This window comes from Erpetoichthys calabaricus, chromosome 1, assembly GCF_900747795.2.
Source record: "Erpetoichthys calabaricus chromosome 1, fErpCal1.3, whole genome shotgun sequence".
Lineage (NCBI taxonomy): Eukaryota > Metazoa > Chordata > Cladistia > Polypteriformes > Polypteridae > Erpetoichthys > Erpetoichthys calabaricus.
In genome coordinates this window covers 350481479-350502744 of record NC_041394.2, presented here as the reverse complement: position 1 = coordinate 350502744, position 21266 = coordinate 350481479, and the positions used below count along the sequence as shown (strand labels likewise).

The following is a 21266-nucleotide window of genomic DNA, read 5'->3' as shown; positions in this document are numbered from 1 at the left end:
CTGGGGAATGTAAACTCAATCTCAAATAAGATCGACGAACTGGCTGCGCTGGTGAAAAATGTAAGGACCTACAGAGAATGCAGTTTGTTGTGTTTCTGCGAAACGTGGCTAACTACCACCATCCCAGATGCCAACGTGGAGCTACCCGGGTTTAGCACAGTTAGAGCGGACAGAGATGCAAGTACCTGTGGTAAGCACAAAGGAGGAGGACTCGCTCTCTATGTTAATACACGGTGGTGTAACTCTGGACATGTTAACGTCAAAATCTCCACTTGCTGCAGGGATATCGAACTGTTGGCCGTAAGTTTACGTCCCTACTATTTGCCCAGAGAGTTTGGACACGTCATTGTTGTTATTGTTTACATACCTCCTCGGGCAGACGTGGAGTCAGCGAGTGACATCATCCATTCCGCTGTTGCTAAGTTACAAACGCAGCACCCTGAGGCGCTTGTGCTAATCGCTGGAGACTTTAACCATGTGACGCTGGACAAAACATTGCCTGCATTCTCCCAGTATGTGGACTGTAACACCCGGGGAAATAAGACTATTGATTTACTGTATGCAAATGTTAAAGACGCATACAGCGCCACCCCGCTGCCTGCGCTTGGGAAAGGAGATCATAACCTGGTTCAGCTTCAGCCTCACTACAAACCAAAAGTGAGAGTCCTACCTGTAACCACACGATCATTCAGGAAGTGGACCCCGGAGGCTGAGAATACTCTGAGAGACTGCTTTGGAACTACAGACTGGGATATCCTGCAGGGATCTCATAATGAGAACATTGAGGAAGTTGTTGACTGCACTACTGACTACATCAACTTCTGTATGGACATTGTAGTTCCAGTAAGAACAGTACGCTGCTATGCTAACAACAAGCCATGGATTACAAGTGACATCAAGGGCCTTTTGAATCGGAAGAAAAGGGCTTTTAAAGACGGTGATCAGCATGAGCTCAAGCGCATGCAGAAGGAACTCCGAGTCCAACTCAGGGCGGCGAAGGAGCAGTACAGGAGAAAGCTGGAGCAGAAGTTGCAGAATAACAGCATGAAGGAAGTGTGGGATGGGATGAAGATCATCACTGGCTGCAGCTCGAAGCGGGGTACCACCATTGAGAGAGACGTGAAGAGAGCAAACCAAATGAACAACTTTTTTAACAGGTTTGACCACCCTAACCCACTCTCACTCTCACCTCGGAGTACTGCACCCTCCACACATCCTTCTGCTGATACCAGCATAGGAAAAACATCCCCACCCATAATAACAACAGCGCAAGTGAGCAGAGAGCTGAGGAGACTTCGTGACAGCAAAGCAGCGGGTCCAGATGGAGTATCGCCACGACTGCTGAAGGTCTGTGCATCGGAGCTGGGGGGTCCTCTACAGCGCATCTTCAACCTGAGCCTGGAACAGGGGAGAGTCCCGAGGCTTTGGAAAACATCTTGTATCACCCCAGTCCCAAAGGTATCACGTCCTAGTGAGCTGAATGACTTTCGGCCTGTTGCTCTGACATCACATGTGATGAAGACCATGGAGAGGCTGCTGCTTCACCACCTTAGGCCACAGGTTCAACACGCCCTTGACCCTCTGCAGTTTGCATATCAGGAGAAGGTGGGAGCGGAAGATGCCATCATCTATATGCTACACCGATCCCTCTCTCACTTGGACAGAGGCAGTGGTGCTGTAAGAATTATGTTTCTAGACTTCTCTAGCGCCTTCAACACAATCCAACCTCTGCTCCTTAGGGACAAGCTGACAGAGATGGATTAGATTCATACCTAGTGGCATGGATCGTGGACTATCTTAAAGACAGACCTCAGTATGTGCGTCTTGGGAACTGCACGTCTGACATTGTGGTCAGCAACACAGGAGCGCCACAAGGGACTGTACTTTCTCCGGTCCTGTTCAGCCTATATACATCGGACTTCCAATACAACTCGGAGTCCTGCCATGTGCAAAAGTTCGCTGATGACACTGCTATCATGGGCTGTATCAGGAATGGGCTGGAGGAGGAGTATAGGGACCTAATCAATGACTTTGTTAAATGGTCCGACTCAAACCACCTACACCTGCACACTAGCAAAACCAAGGAGCTGGTGGTGGATTTTAGGAGGCCCAGACCCCTCATAGACCCAGTGATCATCAAAGGTGACTGTGTGCAGATGGTGCAGACCTATAAATATCTGGGAGTGCAGCTGGATGATAAATTAGACTGGACTGCCAATACTGATGCGCTGTGCAAGAAAGGACAAAGCCGGTTATACTTCCTTAGAAGGCTGGCTTCCTTCAACATCTGCAATAAGATGCTGCAGATGTTCTATCAAACAGTTGTGGCGAACGCCCTCTTCTACGCAGTGGTGTGCTGGGGAGGCAGCATAAGAGGAAAGACGCCTCACGCCTGGACAAACTGGTGAGGAAGGCAGGCTCTATTGTTTGGCATGGAGCTGGACAGTTTAACATCTGTGGCAGAGCGAAGGGCGCTCAGCAGGCTCCTATCAATTATGGAGAATCCAATGCATCCACTAAATAGTATCATCTCCAGACAGAAGAGCAGCTTCAGCGACAGACTGCTGTCACTGTCCTGCTCCACAGACAGATTGAGGAGATCGTTCCTCCCCCAAACTATGCGACTCTTTAATTCCACCAGGGGGGGTAAACGTTAATATTTAACATTATACATAGTTATTGTCTGTTTTTCCACCTGTATTATTATCATTCTTTAATTAATATTATTTATGTATCAGTATGCTGCTGCTGAAGAATGTGAATTTCCCATTGGGATTAATAAAGTATCTATCTATCTATCTATCTATCTAAAAATAATTTCATGTACTCTGCTACAATTGGTCATATTTATTTATGAACAAGAATTTTTCTAGTATTTTAACGAAAAAGTGTTTTTGGTAAAAGCTGCATTTCTTAATATTCAAACTTATTTTTAATCAGTTTTTCAGACTTTCACAATGTATTCTTTCGGATACACCTCATCAAACAATTAAATAAATTTGCCAATTTCTCAAACACTCTGCTTCCTCCATTACAAATCAACCAGCGGGGTACCGGAAATATCAAATCCGGTTGTATGTAAAAAGAAATGGTGCCTCCTCCCTTCAAAAATGAGCAAGGACAAAGAAATGCAAGCGAGTTTTGAAATGCATGAGATTAGTAAAGTGAAAACAGTGCATATTTAATATCTGTAGCATTGATATTGTTACTAGGAACATGAACGCTTAAAACATAGCAGCAATATCAGCACAATACACAGCAGGAGCCTTTCATCTTTGGTGCCATCAAATTATTTCAATTAGTCTTTAAAAAAAAAAAAAATTAAAATCAGCCAGACTCTCAGCGTCCTCCTTCATCTTGGTAGGTCATTCAGTTTTCATCCTGGAGGCTCCTTCTTCGTTACATCTACTGGCATGGGACTCCAATGCCTCTATCAGGCTCCTAGGCTTTAGTTTCTCTTTCTACATCTTCCCTATGGAGCAATCAGACTATCTACATATGTATACTGTACTTATAGTACTGTAGTGTTAGTATATACTGGGGCGTAGCAATCAATGGGTCTTACAAGATCATAAAAGGCTTGTACAGCTCACACACAGGCTAGTCATGTCACTTGGTCAGGCTTCTTTCCATTTTTGCTGAACTCCAGTGATTGTAGCCCAGAGGATTAGAGAGGAGCTGCACAGCATGGGACCTTAGTGATTCTTCTTCCTTGCATTCCTGTATATTTTAGTTACTGACTTGTTTCCCTTCGATATAAAAGGTTGTGCTCAGTGCAGTTTATTGATATTTCCATGTGTTTTTCCTCTACTGTCTGTCTCAGTGAGGTTCAGAAGATTTTTTCATTCCTGGGCCCCTTTGTCCTGTGTCAATTGCAATCCTTCTGCCTTTGTGAATATTTACCTGGCCCCCCCCCCAAGACATTTCGTTATCAGTCTTGGATTTAATGGTGTTCAGCATACTTATTTCTAGCTTTATACAAGAGATGATTTTATCTTGAAGACTTGTGCACCTTGTTTATGATGTCTTTGTCACTTTCAATCATCTCTTGCTTAACAACCCCCCCTACACACTCCTGTTTATTGCCAGCGGGTTCCTTTTCTGTGTTCACTACATGTGCGTTCAGTCATTTTTGTCAATGCAGCTTCTCTCTAAGGATTAATTTCTGGCCAGTGTGAATTCTCTCGTGACACTGAAGACTCCTCTTATCTTTGAATTGCCTGCCACATTCTAAACATTTGAATGGCCTTTCTCCCGTGTGAATTATAATGTGTCTCTGAAGACCGCTCCTGTAAGGGAATAGTTTGCCACATTCTGAACAGCAAAATGGCCCTTCTCCAGTGTGAATTTTACTGTGGCTCTGAAGATCATTCCTGCGAAGGAATTGTTTGCCACATTCTGAACAGCAAAATGGCTTTTCTCCTGTGTGAATTTTACTGTGGCTCAGAAGATCACTCCTGAGAAGGAAGTGTTTGCCACATTCTGAACAGCAAAATGGCTTTTCTCCCGTGTGAATCTTACTGTGCCTCTGAAGATCACTCATGAGAGAGAATTGTTTGCCACATTCTGAACAGCAATATTGCCTCTTACTCTTCAAATTCTCGCCCGTGTGAACTCTGCTGTGGCCCTGAAAACCTTCCTTGCTGCAGAATTCTTTGCCACATTCTAAACAGTAGAATGGTTTCACTCCAGTGTGAATTCTTTTGTGACTCTGAGCAGTTCTCTTATCTTTGAATTGCCGGCCACATTCCAGACAGCTAAATGGCATCTCTCCAGTGTGAATTCTAGAGTGTCTTTGAAGATGCTGCATCTGTGTGAATTCTTTACCACATTCTGAACAGCAATATGGTTTGTCTCCAGTGTGAATTCTAGCGTGAGCCGTAAGGTCGCGAACACTCAAGAATCGTTTGCCACACTCCAAACAACAATATTTCTTCTCTCCAGCGTGAAAGCTTTTGTGGCTCTGTAGATTGCTTCTTTGCGAAAACGGTTTGCCATATCCAAAAAAGAAGCAAGGTGTGCTTCCTATATGAAGTTTAAAAGGAAAAGAAAAAAAGCTTAATTTCAATTCACTTCTCTGTTTTTCACATTAAATAGAAAACTTTAAAACAGCTTTAGAACACATAGAAATCAATGTGACGCTGTCTGGGAAATGACCACACACTGTTTTGTGCTCTTCACACTCTACTTTTTATCCATCCCTGTAACATTAACTAAATATAGATCAAACATTCTCAACTAATGACACCTTCCCTTGGGCAGAAGAACTTATTCTGCACTCCGTGCAACCTTGTTCAGGACTTAAAAAGACTGGGTTAGAAAATGACTGACAGACACGATTCTTGCCTTGATGAGGGAAGGGTCTGTTCTACACTGGCTACGCTAGGAGGTATGAAGCTCTCTTTTTGTACGATTTCTGGTCCCATGACATACACACATACTTTTTTGATACAATTACAAACATCTTAGCATTTGACTCCTTTTGAAACCTGGTATTGATGTGAATTCCTTCATCTACCCACTGCTACATAAAGATCCTTCTAGGATAAATCAACATATTCCTCCTGCCTCTGCCGCTCTCATCAAGTATATTTCCAGTCTAACTCCTCTTAATTTGTTTATACTCTCAACACTGCAGATGACACAAAGGTTTACTTATCCATAGCACCTGATGACCCCGATGTTCTTTGCTCACTGTTCCAATGTCTGCCTTGGATGAGTAGTAATCAAATAAATAAGGAAAAACAAAACAGAAATCCTAGTGGTTAGCGAAAATGGAAATGAGGGGATTAGGAATAAAGATTATCCCTTAGCATGAAAAGGGAAAGGTGGAGATAAAGAATTTAGATGTAATCCAAGATGAAAAACTTTAAAATCACATATTAACCAGACTGCATTTTCCATTTTAGGAACATTGCAAAAATGTTAAACCAGTTATAACAAAAGCCCAATGGATTTTGATGAAGGCAGGCATAGCAGCAGAGAACTATGGCCCACTTTAAATTGATAACCAACTGAAACCCTTTGTAAATCAGAGAAAAATGCTCTTGTAAGTGCAACTTTGAATACATTAATATGGAGAAGTCTTCCTGACCTTCATGCTGATATTTTACAATTCAGAAACAAAACAGCAGAAACTCTCATCAATATACATTCAGATCCATATTCAAGTGGAGCATTATGACACTGAAATATTAAATCCTCCATGAAGAGCTTTAAACAAGACGACAGAGTAAGGAGTGACAACAACAGAACTATTGGAGTTGCTGAGAATGACGAGATTGCTAATATGCTCCGATTTCTGGAGTTTCCAACCATCTCCAACTTCAGGCCTGAAATTATGCAGGCTCAAAGACTATATATATCAAGAACAGCGATGGTGCACATCCACGTCTGAATATCATCAACCCACTTCACCGTTCTGACCGAGTTACTATTCTGAAAGACTCATGGAGGAGACCTCCAAATTTAACCCTTTAAAGCTGGAAGATTTATTTTTTTGCCGATTATTCGGTTCACACCTCGCAAAACACACAAGACTGTGCACCCAGTGATCAAAAAGGCACAACCAAATAATCTTCCTGTTTTCCCCGATTCATCCGGCCAGGACTTGAATTTCTTTCCCAGGAGGGTAGCAGCTGGTCACCAACCCCCAATAAGCACTTATTAGCATCATTTCATAACGGCCAATTGTTATCTTTCTTCATGTGTGTATTCTGTTTGCGTTTGGGTACTTGACTGCTATGTACAGTGGGTATAGAAAAGAATCCCCCCCTTCAAAATATTCCCATTTTTTTTGCTTTAAAGCCTTAAATGAACACACACACAAAAAGTATTTCTTCCCAGCTTTTCTTACTCAATGCAACCTTTAACATCCAAGTGAAAGATATCACAGCTACAGTTCAGAATAATTATAATAAATCAAAAACAAGACCTACTGAGATTAAGGATCACCCTCCCCCCCCCCCCCCCCATGTCATTTTGTTGAACCCCCTTTTGCTTTAATGACAGCCTTGAGTCTGTTGATTCTTTTCTATTAGCTTTGCACACCTAAATTGAGCCCACTCAATATCTGCCCCCCACTCTTCTTTACAGTTGAACTGTTCAAGTTTGGACACATTGGATGGTGAGCGTTGGTGGTCTGCTATCTTCAGATCTTTCCACAGATTTTCACTGTGATTTAGGTCTGGGCTCTGACTGGCCACACCAGGACATTCACTTTTATCTCCTTCAGCCACTGTGTGGTCAGTTTTGCTGTGTGCTTCAGGTCGTGTTGAAAGGTGAACATTCTGCCCATCTTCAACTTTCTGGCAGAGGGTAGCAGGTTTTCCTCCAGAATTTGACATGATTTTACCCGATCCATTCATCTTTCTACCCTAATGAGAGCCCCCGGCCCCCCATAACAGGATGCTGTCACCGCCGTGCTTTACTGTAGGTATGGTGTGTTGTGAATGGTGAGCTGCATTGGTGTACCGGTTGGTATGGAGGCCAAATAGTTTCATTTTGGTCTCATATGACCATAAGAGCTTTGTCCACTTGACACCAGAATCTTCAAGGTACATTCTGGCAAATCTCACACAAGCCTTAATGTGACCTTTCCTGAGAAGTGCGACCCTCCTGAACAAGTCAGAATTGTGAAGCGCTTGTGAAATTGTTGTCACATGCACACCATGACCACTCTTTGCCATCAAATCCTGTAACTCCTTCAAAGTGGCCATTGACCTCTTGGTAGCCTCTCTTACCAGTTTCCTCCTTGCTCTTCCATCCAGTTTGGAGAGACGGCCGGATCCAGGGAGAGTCCTAGTAGTACCAAACACTTACCACTTCTTTATTATGGACTTTACTGGGCTTCTTGGGATTGATAAAGCCTTTGAGATGTTTTTTGTCTCCATCTCCTGCCTTATGTCTGTCCACAACTCTATTGCAGAGATCTTTTGAAAGTGGCTTGCCATCTACAGTCAGTTGATTGCTGTCAGTTGCACTACCAAGCAAGGGAATGAATGCTCCAGGAACAGCTTCACTAATCACACGGATTACAACTGATCACAGGTGGAAGGAAGCCAGGAACCACAATGGAAATGGTGGGCACTTACACCTGATTGAGTTTGGGGGTTGGGTCCTTTATTAATCTCAGGATTTCTTGTTTTTGATTTTTGAAAATTCTTCTGAACTGTAGCTGTGATATCTTTCACTTGGATGTTAAAGGTTGCATTGAGTAAGAAAAGCTGGAAAGAAATACTTTTTGTGTGTGTGTTCATTTAAAGCTTTAAAGCAAAAAAAATGGGAATATTTTGAAGGGGGGGATTCTTTTCTATACCCACTGTACATCATAAAGTTTGTTTTATTGAGAGATTAATGTTTAGTCATAGTTAGAGCATTGCAGAGAGAGTTGGGAGGGGGTGTGGAAGATGAATGTTCTCTCCGTTCCCTTGTACTAATCCATGTCTGAGAAGTTAAGCAGAAGTAAGCTTTACATTTTGTAAAAGCATGCTGTGATGAGCAAACAGAAAAATATTTGTCCAAGGGACTCAAGGTCTAAGCATTCCTTTCATGAGTCTGCCTTATCCCGTTTCCTCTTATCATGAAAAGCCTGCGCCTGCCTACTTTATTATTTTTCTCTTTGCAGCTGCAAGCCACCCTTTCTGCAAAGCTTAAAAACTTCAGTCAAGGACACGGTGTAGTTTGAGAGGGCTAAGCAGATCATTGTTTTAGAAATGAAGCTGCTTAAAACTTCAACCTTGAGAGATGACTGTTGCATTCCATAATGATATTAAATCACGCGTTCCAGGGGTATAAAACTTTGCCCCAGCCGACAGATGGGGTTCAGAAGAGCCCTGACGCTGTCAAGTAATATTGATTGCCTGCTTTCTGAAACTCTGCTCACTGTGACAATGAGAAAATAAAGCTGCTATATAACCCCACCTGCTGTCTTGTCCGAGTCTTCGTCCACAGGGGCAGGACACAACCTTTGCATGCTCCAGCAACAGAGAGCTTCACGCCCCCCATAATATGTATATCTTCACATGTGTAGTTTCAGAACTAACTTTTGTATTGTTAAACGATGATGAGGTTAGGTTGGGAATGTTTACAAAGCTCTCTACCTGTATACTGATTTATAGGCATAATCTGCTGCTTCCAATAGCCAACAATCCCCAACTCTCTTATTTTTTTATGCAATAGACCTGGCTGGAGGATCTTGTTTTTTTATTACTGGGTTCATATTAGGGTCTGGGGACACCAAGGTCATTTCTGGTTTTGCCTGAAGGTCCCTCCCATTCCACCCCAGCAACTAATTAACTCTCAACATCAGCCCTGAAACTTTTGTCGAAATTCAGGGGTAGAGGATGGTAATCAGCTGTAAACGACAACAAAACTCGCGTTGTTTTAGTTCAACTCTCTTTGCTAGAAGGAAAGTTAGCTTTGTTGATTTGACCTCTATTCCCTGCACATGCATGAGTAGCGAACAGCAAACAACCTCTAAAATTTCATCGACATCTGACCAGAGACCAAAGCGAATGCACAAAGCAAAATACTCCATGGACGACATTTTGTGTATTATTATCGACAAATTGGACTCTGACTTGCCAGACTTCAGTTTTGATGCAAGTGATCTGAACATGGAGACTGAAAGGAAAAGTGAGGTACCGGCTTCAGCTGATCTGTCCCCAGTTGATCGTGGTGTTGGACACGATTGTGTAGCCGATGCACCAATGGCAACGTTCGTCTGGGAGGACCGCTGCTTATTATGGCAAGAGGTACAAAACAGATTGAGTAGCACTGCTACGTGAAGACAGGCCAGGCAGCGTGTCTGGCCATCGTGCTGCCCCTACACAACCACCAGAGACGCTGAACATGCAGCCACAGCAACAGACATTTTATGTTGATTTACATGTGAAACCTTTGCTTTGTGTGCTTTGTGTGAGTTGCCTGCAAAAAATATTCAGCCCTCACATTGTTAAAGAACAATGGTTCATTTGGGGCCTTGCTTCCAGACAGTATGGAACAACAGAGAAGTGAACTCTTGGATGACTGAGCCCTGCACTCAAGACCTCCATAATTTCTTCATGGAAAACGCCTTTGCTTTTCCTCACACATGGCACCCCACATGGTCCCCAATCCTTTATTAGCTCTCAATTCTTCTTTTCATAACTGGAAGACAAGCGGACTAAAAATGGCAGAAATTGACTGTGAAACTCCAGAGAATATATAGAACTCGGAGGGGGAAAGAGCAAAATGACCTGCAGATATTTCTTGAACAAGTCTCTGTTCATAAAGTCCACTAGAAGGAAAACACAGGAATGGTGCTGATGGAAGAACAGACTCAAGGAAAACCCTGATCTCTAAGCAAACATCACTGCACATCTCAAGCTTGCCAAAGACAACACGGTTGTTCCACAGCAGACAATGTTGAAAACACAACACCAAGGTCATAGCATCAGGAGTGTGATGGTTTGTGGTCACTTTGCTTCTTCAGGGCATGGAGGGAAACACTAAATGCTAAGTGTCCTTAAGAAATCTGACAGGAGAATGTCAGGGTAGAACAAGAGTAACAGAAGCTGGGTGATGAAATAAGACAAGGAATGGAAACACAGGAAGAATTCAACAACTGAAAGGATTAAAAACAGGAGGTAACTGGTGTTCTGGAATAGCCAATCAGAGTCCAGAGCCCAACAGAAATGGAGATGTTGGCTCCTGATCTGAAGAGAGCTGGACAGGCAAGAAATCTCAGTGACACCAAGGGACTGAAAGAGTTTGGACGGAAAGAAAAGGCAGATCAGCAGCTACAGGAAATATCTGGTGGAGGGCATTGAAGCTGAAAGGATGGTCAACAAGTTAGTAAAGATTTTAAAGTGATGTGTTCAAGACAGACAAGCCTATTGTGCTGTTAATAGTTTAAGACAGGTCTGTTTGTCTGTTATTGGGACTTCGCAGAAGAACACACCACATTGTTTGGAGGAATTAAGGCAGAAATCTGAAGAATTCCAAAAAAGGCTGGCAAACTTTCTTACACCCATACTTTTGTATAGAAAAACCCTGAGATTTTGTACTGGATCAGGGCATTGGAAGCTACATTGCTATGATTTTTCTAAAAAGCATAAGATCCATCTTTCAGGCCCATACCTTCAACTCTAAATCTTAGACGTATTCGTATTTAATATTTACCTGGGCCAGACTGATCTGTAGGTAGCTCCTGACCTTCTGGAGTTCTAATGGATGTATTTTTCTTAATTCCTTCTGTGTCAAACTGTGGGAACTCAGTCGTCACATTGACAGATGAACACAGTCTGCTTTGTGAAGAGACTAGCAGAGTCATCGGTTCATCTGGACATTCATTATGAGCTTCTTCCTCAACACTTTGATTACTGTGTGTCTCAATGCTGACAAACCTTTCTTCAGCCTCTTCTTTAATTCCCATGGACTGCAGCTCACAATCCTCTTCCATAATGGCCAGACTTTCCCATTTTGGGGGGAGAGACTCCCACTCACAGTCCTCCTCCTTAACATTCATGATCCTTACTTCTAGGATATCAGCCTCATGCATCTCCTCTTTCACATCCATCTGGACAGTACAGTAAAATGGCAGCTTTTTCTTTCTCTCTGCAGATAAAACAGGATTAAAAATTCCATCAAAACTGCATTATTCAGATAAAAAGACATTTGAGTTTCATGATACAGCATTCACTTGTTTAAGGTTTACGTCATGTTGACAGAAACTCAATTAACTATGAGGTGTGAAAGTGTGGGGTGAAGGTCCAACATGCTGAAAGAAGGCGGCCTTCTCTTACAGTTATGGGCCAGACGTGTTCAACACTCAGATTGTCATGGTCCCAGTTTTGAGGAGGAATGTTTATACAAGCAGAACCTCAGGATTGTATCAAGAAACAAGAGAATATTGGAAAGAGGAAGATGAAAGAGGAACAGCACTTTGCTGAACCACACAAGATGACAAGCCACCAAACCAATGGGCTTTCTAACTTATTTTCACATGCTTAAAATTTCTGATGCTTGTCCTTATAACCTGTGGTCTCTTTCATAAAACTTCAAAGTGCGTGATTCTATTGACAATGAACTTCTACAGAAGTAAATGGCTAAATGGCCAAACTTTCAGTTTCTCTGAAATCATTTAAATTCACTGCCATTGCACCTGATGACCCCAAATCTCTTGATTCGCTAACACAATGTCTAACTTGTATCTCAGAATGGATGAATAGTAACTTTCTCAAATTAAATAAAGAAAAAACCAAAACCTTAGTGATTGGCAATAATGGATACAATGAGGCTATTAGAAATAAACTGGATGCATTAGTATTAAAAGTCAAATCGGAGGTAAAAAGCTTAGGGGTAACCGTTGACTGTAATCTGAATTTTAAATCGCATATTAATCAGATCACTAGGACAGCATTTTTTCACCTAAGAAACATAGCAAAAGTTAGACCTCTTATATCATCGAAAGATGCAGAGAAATTAGTTCATGCGTTTGTTTTCAGTCGGCTAGATTACTGTAACGCACTCCTCTCAGGACTACCCAAAAAAGACATCAATCGTTTGCAGTTAGTGCAGAATGCAGCTGCTAGAATCCTTACCAGGAAAAGAAAATCCGAACACATTTCTCCAGTTTTGATGTCACTACACTGGTTACCTGTGTCATTCAGAATTGACTTTAAAATTCTGCTTACGGTTTATAAAGCTTTAAATAATCTCGCCCCGGCTTATATATCGGAATGTCCGACACCTTATATTCCAAATCGTAACCTCAGATCCTCAACTGAGTGTCTCCTTAGAATTCCAACAGCAAAACTTAAAAGAAGTGGTGAGGCGACCTTCTGCTGTTATGCACCGAAAATCTGGAATAGCCTGCCAGTAGAAATTCGCCAGGCTAATACAGTGGAGCACTTCAAAAAAACTGCTGAAAACACATTACTTTAACATGGCCTTCTCATAACTTCACTGTAATTTAATCCTGATACTCTGTATATCCAATTCATTATAATAACTATTCATTCAAAATCTGTACTAACCCCTACTCTCTCTTCTGTTTTCTTTTCCGGTGTCCTGTTGGTGGTGGCGTGCGCCACCACCATCTACCCAAAGCACCATGATGTTCCAACAATGATGGATGGATTAAAAGCCAGAAGTCTGTATGACCATCAGCATCAAGTGACTCCATGAGAACCCTAACTACAAAGAGGACTATTTCATTTATGTTAGGTAGAATGCCCAAAGGGGACTGGGCGGTCTCGTGGCCTGGAACTCCTACAGATTTTATTTTTATCTCCAGCCTTCTGGAGTTTTTTTTTGTTTTTTCTGTCCACCCTGGCCATCGGACCTTACTCCTTTCTATGTTAATTAATGTTGTCTTATTTTAATTTCTTATTTTGTCTTTTATTTTTCTTCTCTTCATTATGTAAAGCACTTTGAGCTACTTTTTGTATGAAAATGTGCTATATAAATAAATGTTGTTGTTGTTGTTGTACAGGGACAGATTCCAAATAGAGTTGCCACACACATGTGCATGGGAGCCAGCTACATGGACCAAAAGAAGAGCCGGGTTTGCACTAAACCTCCTTCTTTCATCTCTGCAGACCAAACATGGGACATTCTGCCCGAGTCCAAACACATTGCTTCTGGTTAAGATCCCCCCCACCCTTTACCGACCTTAAAAACTCACCACCTTCCCCACACTGATCAGTTCTGTTCTGGACCCAAGACTGTCCTCATTGTGCTTGTTACTTGCCTTTTGCAGCCAGGATGCAAATATATGGGTGGCTGCCCCAAACCATTTTTGTGTGTAGTGGGGCTCTTATTTCACAGTCTTTAAAAGTCAGAGGCCCTACAGATTTCCTTAATTTAATCAAAAAAAAAAAAAAAAACATTACGTGAAACTTCTATGGCAACTTAGTGGATATCAAGTTAATCGTTCCCTTATGATCCCAAAATAAGTTGTTCAAGAAAACATCCGATAGTAAATTAATTTTTGTTTGTGTGTGAATACACACACACACATATACATATATACACACACAAAGAAAAAATATTAACTGAAATGTAAGCTATAATAAGAATGTGCTGTGCATTAACCGTCAGTATAACATTAATCCTTTTATAAGGTGAGAAAAGATTCTTAAATTGTAACTGCCACATAGGAGTTGAAGTATTGTAACCCTGATGGTGCAGAAAGAACGAGGATGTGAGTATTGTCTAAATCTGCTTAGATTGCACACACCCTGTGAGAGTTAGCTGAGAGATCACTGCAGTTGCTCTTGTGTGTATTTATGCTGACAAGGGCTATTGCTTAAGACTGTGAATGTGCTAATAACTCCTAGCTGTTAGAAACACTGTGCACTCCTGCATGTTCAAATCCAGCATGTGACCGCAAGCTAACACGATCTATGTATGACCTCAAAATGAAGTGCCATATTTCCTCTTTTTGTTTAAGAATAAAGACTGGTTATAAAAAAAAAGAGATAAACTTCCTGCTTTTGGGCAGGTTCTCTGATCTGACGTGTCAGTAGCAACTTGAGCTGGCAGGTGGGCAGCCTGCTTCTTCTCCCCAAGAATAAAGAAATTGCTTTTTATTTTAAATTGGTGTTTGACTCCCGTTGTTTTTCCGACTTTCATCCACAACACACACAAAAATTAAAAACCATGTTTATATTAAGTTAAAAAAGGTGTACTAAAAAGTAAAAAAAAAAAATAAGTCTCTCATACATCATTCATAAAATATCACTCAACTTTTTAGTATTTGGTTTGTTTTAGTATAATTTTGTAATTGATATTTTAACACTTCCATTAATATTTCTAAGCATTACTAGCGCCATCTATTGTTGAAATCTTGAACTATTCTTCATATGAAATTCATTTCTTAATTAACATGGATTAATTGATCAATTAGTGAAACTGATTACTGATTCATGTATTGTCATCAGAAGTAAGTGTGCAAAATGTCAAGTCATTTGGACAATAGGAAGTGGGTTAAATATCGATTACAAGATTTGTACCAGACAACAAACAGGTGAAGTTAAAAGAAGCGTAGATAATAATAATAAAAACAGGGGAAGCCAGATTTTCATCATTTCTAATGAGACAATTAAAAGATCTTCACATTGCACCCCAAGTCTGTATTAGTAATCTGGTTGTCTAAGTGGATTATGAGCCAATTGACTTTGGTCACACCACACCTCGATCACAAAGAACTCCAGAAGACCCGAGACAGAAAGTTACACCTAATTCACCTAAACGTCAGAGCCAGCTGGCCATGTTTGCATAGGGAAACTGTAGTAAGGACAATAATGTTAATAACAAAACTACATTTGAAATAAAGAAAAGCCATTAAAACAAAAGCACTCCTCCATGTACTCAACACACGGTCATTTCATCTTTAACATGAAGTGCATGAGAACATTGTAGAGGTCTCTGTTGGGTCTTTGTACAGAATTGTGGGTTTCTTAAAATAAATATTTTAAGATACTAGTATGTTGGCACATGTGCTTATGTCACAATTTACATCCTATAACAGAGCACTGAAATAATGAGACGAGAGCAGGCCGTTCAGTCCAACAAGCTCAACTGTTCTATTCACTTTGATTATTCAAAATTAAATCAACTCAAGATTTAAAGGCCCCTCAAACTCTACTCTCTACCACACTACTGGGTCACGTCTTCCATGTGCCTGTGGTTCCTTGTATGAAGAAAACAAACACAAGTTTTTAAAAGGGACAACTGGGAACCACCGTGACAATTACTTGAATAATAATTTAAACACTTTGGTAAGATCAACTCAGAATCTCCGCTTGTGTAAACTCACACCTCTTAGCACCAGAATTAGCACTAATCCATTTTAAGGCTACAAGTGAAACTATACATGAAGTACATTATGTTATGGGTGGTTTCATTTGTTGTGCAACTCGGCTTACCACCTATGCCATGCGAGTGATTAAAATTTTGAAAACAGAATAGTTCAAGTTATTGCCAAAAAAAAATTATTCACTTGTCATAACCACCCTTTAATTCAACGAGGAGATTAATTTTCACAGCAGCTGTCCTCTTATAAAATTCAGCTCTCTCATATATTACATGCACAGTTGAACACGGCACATTAAAAATAAAATACATTGTAAAAACTTGTAGGAAACATTCAATGGCAATGGTTGTGGTCCCTTGCAAAACAAACAATGTGGTTAAAATGGTGCACAGCATCTTTAATAAACCAATCCGGCGGTGTTCTATTGCACTCATAACTAATGTGTTGGTCCATTTCTTCCACCAGAGGGCACTCGTTCCCAAAGTGGAGCCTTTGCCATATAAACCCCCCCCCCCCCCAACCTGCTTTTGTGCGAAAAGCCTGTAGGTCGTCTACCCCAACATCATATTCTCCACATCGCCACTCCAGCCTATCAATGGGAGGACGACACTCATTTGCACAGTTGGGCGCCTTTGTCGTCTAAATAGCCAGCTGTTTAAAAAATGAACACTTAAGATCTAAAAATGAGCTAAATCTATTTAAAAAAATAACTCTGTACTCCTTCGTCTGTTCCCCTAGAAGGGACACTCATTTACAACACTGCAGCTTCTTGAAAAAAATGAACATTATAATTTAAAATTGTATCTAAATATTGTGTCAAATCTATTTACACTGACTTTACATTCTTAACAATAAAAGGAGCCAGAGTGGGTCTTTACAGAAATGCCACAGGGAAACCATTTTTAGTTTAAAGATCTCCCACCCACCCAAAAGGTTCCAGAAAGAATCCACAACAGGCTCCAAACATTACATAACCCTGATTAGATGGTAACAGATACGCGACAATGGGTCCCGATTTTAGAATACAACAGCACAGGCCAAGTCCAAGTTGTCTTGATCCGTTAATGTTCTGCTAGGTAGCCCAACACACTAACGGTTTTCTATCTTTTACTGCATACTGAAAATGTTCTATGTCAACCAATAGTTCAACTGAAAACACAACCCAGTGAAGAACCACAAACTGCCATTAAAATGTCCGTTTTTTTTTTAAATTACTTTTATTAATAAAAGAGTGAGGAAGTCTTTTGTACCATTTTTCCCCACTATTGTGCCCTTCCAAACCATCTACCGTGGGGAGTCGGGGCACTCATTTTCATGGAGTACAGCCATGGACTTGTGTGTCCCGTGTCTGCGGTTTGCAAAATGATCACTGGATAAATAATATTGTCAAGAACACGCTAACAATCTTTTAAGTGGACTCTAAAAAGGTACAGTATTAATCCAGCTCCGAGTACTAGTTTAGCGGAACATATAGCGGAATGAGGGGCGAACGTGAGGAGATCCCGGACAATCACATCGCAGCGCGCCTGCGCTGAAACAAAAGGACACCACGCAGGTATCTCCGTAACAACCCCTGCTCTTGTGCTCCGCTACTTGTAAAGTTAGCCCACTTATCTGAGTAAATAAAAAAGTTCCCCGTAACTATAATATCCTCCACTTAGCTGACAAGATAAATCTGAACGATATTTTCTTCTCTACTTTGACGGTGCGGTCGCGCGTGCAAGTTACCGCTGCATAGGACTATGGCACGGAGCATGCGCAAAATCAAAAGGTAAAACAACGAGCAGAGGTGAGCGAGCGTGAAGATAATCAGAAACAATCTAAATCACAGCAAAACGCAGCCTGCTAGGTTTACCTTTTCATCTTTTATCACCTTAATCATGGCTCTGTATTAACACATTTCCTCTTTTAGAACTATATGAACGGCGAGGAGTCGTCAGTGAAAAGGGAAACAAAGAATCGAGCTTTTAAACACCCCAAGACTACAGAAACCCTGAAAAGCCTCGGCGTTCTGCTCAAGGACTACGAGCAGAATATCTGATGATGGTAACCCCGAATACACTCTCTATGTCCCTCTTGCTCTCTCATATTCAGATGTAACTACATACCTTATCCTTACGGGGATTTGTTTCTCCGGCGTCTGTACACAAACTGCACTCGAACAACCCGATGAGTGACCACGCCAACCGTCCGACACGACACTTCAGCCTGAATTCTTCTTTTGTTTTTTCGTTTATTGGCGCCCGCTACGACGTCGGCCACGAAACGCCCTCTGACGTCAGTCTGGCCACGCCCAACGGCAGTTTTCAGGGAGTTGGGAGGAATTCCAGTGTTTGAATAAATCTTTGTAGCCGATTATGGAGTAAAGAGGAATAAGACGGAGTTAGAGTTTTAAATCAAGATGGCAGTAACTTTTACTAATGTTAGATAACATTTAGTTTATTACTAAGGAACGAACCGAACCTGAGTGTGATAAAAATGGTAGTTGAGTAGCTATGCAAGTAACGTGGCAATACTAAGTGCGCTGGGATAAATTTATTAAATGTTCACCAACAAAAGGTCAGTTGGTGTAGCGTAATGCTGCTTGGGTCTGTGGAATACTAAATTCTGAATATTAAGTCGATGCATTCAATTATTTTTTATAGTTGTTATATATTATTGACCGTTGTTAAGTACCATAGTTAAGGGTAACGGACTGTTATCAAGTCTCAATGACCGTGACTAAGTGATTATAATTGTCAGAACATATGGCCTGTAAGTCATGTATCCCTTGCTAGATCATCAGAAACAAAGGCTTTCAGTACTGCAGTATTTTAAATCCTAAAATATACCCCAGAAAGACAATGCAGAGAGATTGCACCAGGATAAGGTGATGTGGAGGAGAAAGTTTTTTGTTTGTAAAAGCCTACAAGACAGTGACTAGAGGCCATAAGGTTTTGTCAATGATAGCACAGTTTATGTCTAAACCTCATGCTTCATGCTCATCTCCTCTCCGGCGTTCTTCAGAAATACTACTTTAGAAGTTTTTGCTTCCTGTTGATCATTTGACTCTTTTAACACAATTGGATGTAGCTTATTCTCCACGAGGGCAGCACGGTGGCACAGTAGTAGCATTGCTGCCTGGCAGTAAGGAGACCTGGGTTTGCTTCCCGGGTCCTCCCTGCATGGTTTGAATGTTCTCCCCGTGTCTGCGTGGGTTTCCTCCCACGGTCCAAAGACATGCAGGTTAGCTGCATTGTCAATCCTAAATTGTCCTTGGTGTGTGTGTGTGTGTGTGTGTGCCCTGCGGTGGGCTGGTGCTCGGCGCGGGGTTTGTTCCTGCCTTGTGCCCTGTGTTAGCTGGGATTGGCTCCAGCAGATCCCCATGACCATGTTAGGATATAGCAGGTTGGATAATGACTGACTGACTGACTGACTGCCTGCCTTATTCTCCACATTAACTCACAGAGTATAACACAATCATCTTTGACTAAATACTATGCTGTTTACCTTTTCACCTTTTATCACCTTAATCATGGTTCTGTAGTAACACGTTTCCTCTTTTAGAATAATATTTATTAGAACTTGACAAAGATTGTGAGTGATAACTCGGAACCACCATGCTAATTCCTTTAATAATTACCTCCCTCTTAATCTCCGCTTGCTTAAATTTGTAACTCATACCTTTTAATTTCAGGATCGGCATAGTATATTTTCATGCTATAAGTGGTCCATTGCTTTAAAACAATTTACTTGGGTAAATTTTTTCTACAAAAAAATTTTAAAAACCCAACATATTTTCATGGGAAAAACTTTGTTGTGGAACTCAAATTTCACCCCGTTTGGCATATGAGAGGTTACATTTTGTGAATGAAATAATTTAAGCTCTATCCAAACAAAAAATCCTTACTTGTCATGAATTCCCCTTTACATTGATGAGGGGTCTCATTTTCACACCAGTTGACATTATCTTATAAATATCATCTTTCCCATATATTACATGCACAGCAGCTTAAAACAGATAAAACGTATTTTAATAACTTGTTAAAAGCATTCAGTGGCAATCCTTATCAGCTGTGTCCCCTTGCAAAATGAATACTAGGAAATTAAGATGGTACATAGCGTCTTTAATATGCCTTTCAGGTGGTCTTCTACAGCACATACATATCTACTGTTCCTCTGTACTTACTTCCAGAGAGGACACTCATCTCCACACCTCAAACCTTTGCTGTAGAAATGTGTGGCCCCTGTAAAATACAATACAATTACTTTTTTTGTATAGCCCAAAATCACACAAGAAGTGCCGCAATGGGCTTTAACAGGCCCTGCCTCTTGCCAGCCCCCCAGCCTTGACTCTCTAAGAAGACAAGAAAAAACTCCCAAAAAACCCTTGTAGGGAAAAAATGGAAGAAACCTCAGGAAAGGCAGTTCAAAGAGAGACCCCTTTCCAGCTAGGTTGGGTGTGCAGTGGGTGTCAAAAAGAAGGGGGGTCAATACAATACAATACACAGAACAAATCCTCAATACAGTATAAAAATAAAACTTTTACAAGTACGGAGCAGAATTTAACAGTAGATGGTATCACATAAGAAGATTTGGATTTGTTTAGAGTCCTGGAGACCTCAGCCATCAAGCTGCATCCCCCATTTGGCCATTCCACAGCTGAACGGCATTGGGCCAGCCAATCCGATGAAAGAACCCCTCTACCCGACGATTCCTGTGATCCTCCATCAGGGATGACTTTACCTTACGCAGGCAAAAAACTTGGCAGGTGGACCGCGGCACTAGGGAATCCATTCCCGGGCTCCCGATTACCGGGAGCCTGGGATTCCCGGACATGAAACTGCTGTAATTCCCGGCAAAACGGGAATGGCCAAGCTCGCATATATATAGCATGTAAAAGTGTAAAAATTGATCAAGAAATAACAGTTATAGTTGAAAATAATTAAGGTGGAACCATTGCTGCAGCTTGCATTTCATCAGACAACAGCTTTGAACAACAACTTGAAATTGCAATGCGTCAGTCTGTTGCATCCGCATTATCTGTGCCAAGAAACTTGCCATCACAGAATGATGACAAGAAACTGGATGCATCAGTAAAAGCTTAAATGGCGATGTTTCAGAGCAACGGCAAGTGCGGGTGTTGTTTAGAACAAGTGTATCAGTATCTGACGACTGTGCCGCCTACTTCAATGGAGGCAAGAGTGTGCTTCTCAGCGGCTGGCGTACTTCTGCATGAAGGAGCGCTCTTGCATGAATGACCACACGCTGGACACGTTAATAATAATAATTCATTACATTTATATAGCACTTTTCTCAGTACTCAAAGCGCTATCCACACAGGGACGAACCAGGAAGCGAACCCACAATCTTCCACAGTCTCCTTACTGCAAAGCAGCAGTACTACCACTGCACCACCTGTGAGGACATTGTGCTTTCTATGCTCTTATTACCGCAACTAAAGACACATGTACTTATATGACAA

The 21266-nt window shown here is 41.4% G+C and overlaps 1 protein-coding gene across 1 annotated transcript; it reads right to left on the bottom strand.

The window, feature by feature from the left end:
• Positions 1-4117: 4117 nt before the first annotated feature.
• Positions 4118-18406, bottom strand: LOC114668946 (gastrula zinc finger protein XlCGF57.1-like). The gene is made up of 3 exons (XM_028824984.2): positions 17911-18406; positions 11164-11598; positions 4118-5025 (listed from the first exon to the last, which is right to left on the bottom strand). The coding sequence occupies exons 2-3, from the start codon at positions 11558-11560 to the stop codon at positions 4136-4138; spliced, it is 1287 nt and encodes a 428-aa protein (XP_028680817.1). The 5' UTR covers positions 11561-11598; positions 17911-18406; the 3' UTR covers positions 4118-4135.
• Positions 18407-21266: the final 2860 nt, after the last annotated feature.

What these genes read in the sequence shown, in the direction of transcription:
- LOC114668946 (XM_028824984.2), bottom strand. Translation starts at nt 11,560, where the DNA reads ATGGATGTGAAAGAGGAGATGCATGAGGCTGATATCCTAGAAGTAAGG. An exon ending in TACAGATCAGTCTGGCCCAG is followed by an intron (nt 5,026 to 11,163) that starts GTAAATATTAAA and finishes AACTTCATATAG; the next exon opens with GAAGCACACCTTGCTTCTTT.